The 5051-nt window shown below is 33.1% G+C and overlaps 1 protein-coding gene across 1 annotated transcript; it reads right to left on the reverse strand.

The window, feature by feature from the left end:
* Positions 1-1089: 1089 nt before the first annotated feature.
* Positions 1090-3107, reverse strand: LOC111905716 (uncharacterized). Its single transcript, XM_023901438.3, has 3 exons — positions 2602-3107; positions 2125-2502; positions 1090-1897 (listed from the first exon to the last, which is right to left on the reverse strand). The coding sequence occupies exons 1-3, from the start codon at positions 3019-3021 to the stop codon at positions 1271-1273; spliced, it is 1425 nt and encodes a 474-aa protein (XP_023757206.2). The 5' UTR covers positions 3022-3107; the 3' UTR covers positions 1090-1270.
* Positions 3108-5051: the final 1944 nt, after the last annotated feature.

Raw genomic sequence — 5051 nt, forward strand, 5'->3', positions numbered from 1 at the left:
TCATCACTTCTTTTTTCGGTCCTACAACTCCGTCGAATCAACACCACAATCCACTAAAGATGAAGAGACAGTAGATTATGGTGTTGGTTCGTCAGAGTTGAAATATCAAAAAAAAGGACGGTGAACACGTCGATGTTACTAAAGATGGAAAAGAAATAGAAGATGAGGAGGATCAGAGATGAGATGGTGAATGGTAAGACTCAAATTAAATTTCTCAAATGTGGTTTCAGGTTTACGGTGATGAGATACATATATGTGGGGTATATTAATTTTTTTATAAAAAATAAATACATAAATAAGAAAATTAATTAAAAAAATTAATAAGAGAAAATAGTATTTTTAGATAAGACAGAGACCAAACACGTAACAAAAATAAACAGTAGGGTTCATCCGAGTTAAAAAAAATAAATTAATTAAAAATAAACAGTAGGGATAATCCGAAGAGATACAAATATGTGTGGTCTATTAATTTTTTTTAAATATGTAAAAAAATAAATACATAGATAAGAAAATTAATTAAAAAAATAAATTAATAAGGGCACAATAGTATTTTTAGGTAAGACGAGGACCAAACGCGCAATAAAAAAACAGTACGGACCATTTAAGTTAAAAAAAATAAGTTAGCGACCAAAACCACAAATTCCCCCAAACCACAGAGACCATTCATGTAATTTAATTTTTAATTTTCGTTTTGTTTATATTTGGATAACTATTTTTTTTGTACACATCTAGGTAACAAACTTGTTGAAAGCGTTCACATCTAGGATTTAATCTGCTATAGCAGGTCATAATGGTCATATGTAAACATTTTCAAAAAGTTTGTTACCTAGATATGTAAAAAAAAAATAATTACCCAGATATTAACATACTGAAAAGTTAATTACCTTCATAAGTCATATTCCCAAAAAGGTTTGCAAAGCAGCCCTAAAAATGACTGTTATTATCATCATCTCTAAACGGCGAGCCGTCATCACGCCGTCATCACAATATCGAGGAGCCATAAAAGGAAGTGAGGAACCCATTTATTTTGTATGTTTATTTATGTAGAAGAGATTTTCTAAAATCATTACGATCAATCTACTTTATCTATTATGGCACAACAAAAATAAACATATCATTTAGGTAAATAAACTTTTAGTAAAGAATCCGACTAACATCCTATATAAGATCGTCTAAGAGCACAAGCTCAAACGATTCACTATCTATAAATATTATACAACTTGTACAATAAAATATGTACAAAACATGATATAATCAAACAACAACAATGTCACAAGTCCCCAAAACCATCGGAATCAATCGCCACAATCTTATGAACACCAAACCTAGACGAATTTCCTCGGCTCCTGGAGGCAAACTTGGTGCTTCCAATAAATTTGTCACCACTCGTGGCATCATGAACAATTTGCTTATCATCCTCCTTCTTCAAGTCACTTGGTGGCAAGAAACAGTCATTTGAAAGACCCTTTATGTTGAAATCCACCTCCTCAATCGTCCAAATCTCCTCCATTTTTGTCTGTGAATGGCTTTCAGAGTCCTCACCAAATCTAAACAATGAAACCGTGGTTTGACCACCGTGAGCTATGTTGACTCCATCGATGGTCCGGTAGTCTTGGATTAGTGACTCCATGGTTGTCTCCCAAAACACACTATCACTTCCAGGTGTGTTTATTCTTATGAGATGTGAATCTTTAAGTTGGTATAAAAGACCTGTTTTTTGACTAAAATACCCCCAAATTGTGTGCTTCATGATCTCTACGTTTGTACTGCTTCGTATTTTTAGAGTCGAAAGCTCGGCTTCCAGCTTTAACACAAAGCAATCTTCCCCATTGATTGTCTTCTCCCCTATGCAAATCGAATTGTTGAACAAATTTGCGGTTGACTTTGGGTCAAGACCCTGTAAAAATCAAGAGTTGACTTTAATTAGACATGAGATTGGAACAATTAGCAGCTAAGACGTGTGAAAGACGTGCTCCACTACTAACGATCATGGTTGGCTGATTGAAATGGGACCCAGTTTTGGAGAAATTAGAGTGATCAATTTGGGTGGCAAAGACTTTGGTAATTTTCTTTTCCTAAAAGTCAAAGTTAAATTAAAGACCAAGTTTCAAAATTGAATTTTACCTGTAAGGAACGACGAAGAGGTCTGGGGGGGCCTCTAGATGCATGAGAATGGTGCCACGGTGTCTGTCGCCACGCCACCTTCCCGTCGCTGCCGGCGCTGATTTTGTAGCCGGAAAGAACCAGTTCTAGAGACCAAAGGTCCGGTCTTTTTTGCCATAACACAAACCCACCCATCTCACCGCCGCCGTTTTTAATGTTTTTGGCCTTCATCGCCTTACCACCACCGCAGTTCATAGTTACTCCGTCTTCGGCGATGCACTCTGACGCCACCATCTTCACCGTCCCTACGGCGTACATGTTTTGAACTAAATTCAACGCCCTTTCTCCTCCCGCCGCAGCTACATATTGTTGCACGATGTATTTAGCCATTGAAGCCTCCTACATAAGTCAGATTCAATACTTCATTAGCACCAATCAACAAAGAGAAAACTAAATTACATATTCATTCAATTCAAGAAATCTTGGAATTGGACTTACGATGGGGTTATCTGGATTGATAATGTTGGGGTGGCCAGAAGAGATGGGAAGAGGGACGAGGGGAGCTCCGACGACTCCGAGCAAGAGCTGAATTTCAGCGTTCCGACCACCGTAGTCAGAAAATTGGCGTCTTTGATCGGTGGAATGAGGTTTCATCCACGATTTCAAGGTTTTCCAAGAGTTGGTGTTGTGGTTGATCTTGCTATCATCGAAGGTTTCCTCCGGTATCGGAACTTCGAGCACTGTTTCAAGAGCATCTTCGTTGTCTACGTTTGGGCACAAGGTCCTCATCATCAGGTTGAGAGAGAGAGAGAGAGAGAGAGAGAGAGAGAGAGAGAGAATTGAAGTGGGAACTAGTAAAGGGGGAGTGTCTTGGGTTCGAAGGGATAAATAAAGAGTGGAGAATGACCAGCCGACCATCGGCCGTCGTTCTAACGTGCAACCTTTTTGTCTAATCACTAATGTCGTGTCCGCACGCTCACTCTTTTTCTTTTTCTGTTTCTCCCCTTCACCAAAGTCTTTCCTTTTTCTTTGTTTTATAATCTTTATCTTTCACAAATAAGTGGATTAAATTTACATCCAGATTCTTTAATTATAAAAATTAAGATCCTTTATTAGATTTAAATTTTAAACCCAAATCCTGTTGATAATGCATCTGACCCGGTTAATCTAGATTAGAATTGACAATGATACAAACATTCTTCTTTTATATATATATATATATATATATATATATATATATATATATATGATTGAGATCGGTTGAGAACTCATAGTTTTCCGAGAATCCGAGAACTAAAAGTGGAGCGTTTGATCAAAATTAATTCATTAAGGACATAACTGTGATCTTACCAATCTCAATTAATGTTTAATTTTTTGTGTTATTTAACATATTAATATAAATGTCTAAAAATTTACATCATAAATCAAATTTTCATATTTTTTATAAAATAGTATTTTTCGTTTTTTTTAGAAAATGCAGATTTTTTTTTATAGAAAACATGAATTGTTGAAAAAAAAAATTGAAAAAATATTTTTTTAAAAAAACTATAATTTTTTCAAAAACCTACAATTTTTTAAAAAAAGCTGCATTTTTAAATAAAAAAGCTGCAAATTTTTCAAAAAAACTGCATTTTTTTAAAGTAATTTTTTAGGTGCATATTTGCATATTTTTTAAAATGCACATATGTAAATTTCTTATACTATAATATTCGTAAGTAAATCACAACAAATCTCATATTTATTAATTAATTTATAAACATAATAGTACAAGTATTTTATTCGATACAAAATAAAATATAAAAAATAAAAAATGTTACAAATTTCAAAACGTTTTCATATCTTCATGTCAATATTTCCATATTTTCTTCAATTTACCATTTTTCATCTCTTCAATATTCACCACAATTTCTTTCAAATCTACAAGAAAAAAAAACGGTTGATGCAAAAACACTCATAAAAATACATATGTGATTTACATTTGAATCACATGTAATTCATATGAGAATTACATGTGAATCACATCTAATTCATATATGAATTACATCTGATTCAAATGTGAATAACATATGATTTACATGTGAATCACATCTACTTCATATATGATTTACACGTGATTCATATGTGAATAACATGTGATTTACATGTGAATAACATATGATTTATATGTGAATAACATGTGAATCACATGTAATTCATAAGTGAATAACATGTGATTTACATGTGAATAACATGTGATTTGCATGTAATTCATATGTTAATTACATGTGTATCACATGTGATTCATCTGTGATTTACATGTGAATCACATGTAATTTACTTAATAAGGTTCGAAAAAAATCAAGAAGAGAATTAAAAAAGTTACACAAGGTATTTTCTAGAAGGTTGTCATTGTTGGTTCCAACATCAATCATGATAGGAAGAACCTGTTACAATACAAAAAAAGGAAAAAGATATATGTTTGCAAGCGAGAAATTTTTGAAATATGTATATATTGAGATAGATAATGTGCAAACATTACCCTTAATGTGTAATAAAAGGAGGTACATACCAAAGTGAATGGCCAACAACAATCAATACTTTACCATAAGCTCACTAAGTAACTCCTTAGGTGTTGCAGTTGCAAAGTATAATTAACAATAAAAAAGGAAAAGGAAAAGTATGAAATATCATATAATTTAAAAATTTTAACCCTGTAAATCTTTCATATTGTTCTTAAGCCTACCCTATAAACATTTCCACCCCTGTAACAATTTTGGCTCCACATTCTCCTGCTTCCCTAAGTAATCTGGTAATTTTAGGTGTGTAAACAACATCAAATACCAATGCATACTTTTTTTACCAGTGGACTGTACCACTCTATGCATATATGATCCTTATATGAAGTACACCAAATTACATCATGCTTGAGGGAGGAAATGGAAATAAAATTAAATCTGTAAAAACTTTTT

The sequence above is a fragment of the Lactuca sativa genome, chromosome 2 (genome assembly GCF_002870075.4).
Source record: "Lactuca sativa cultivar Salinas chromosome 2, Lsat_Salinas_v11, whole genome shotgun sequence".
NCBI lineage: Eukaryota > Viridiplantae > Streptophyta > Magnoliopsida > Asterales > Asteraceae > Lactuca > Lactuca sativa.

Coding starts and splice junctions, on each gene's coding strand:
- LOC111905716 (XM_023901438.3), bottom strand. CDS start 3,021: ATGGTCGGCTGGTCATTCTCCACTCTTTATTTATCCCTTCGAACCCAA. Junction 2,503..2,601: donor TCAATCCAGATAACCCCATC/GTAAGTCCAATT, acceptor TGACTTATGTAG/GAGGCTTCAATGGCTAAATA. Junction 1,898..2,124: donor CTCTTCGTCGTTCCTTACAG/GTAAAATTCAAT, acceptor TGATTTTTACAG/GGTCTTGACCCAAAGTCAAC.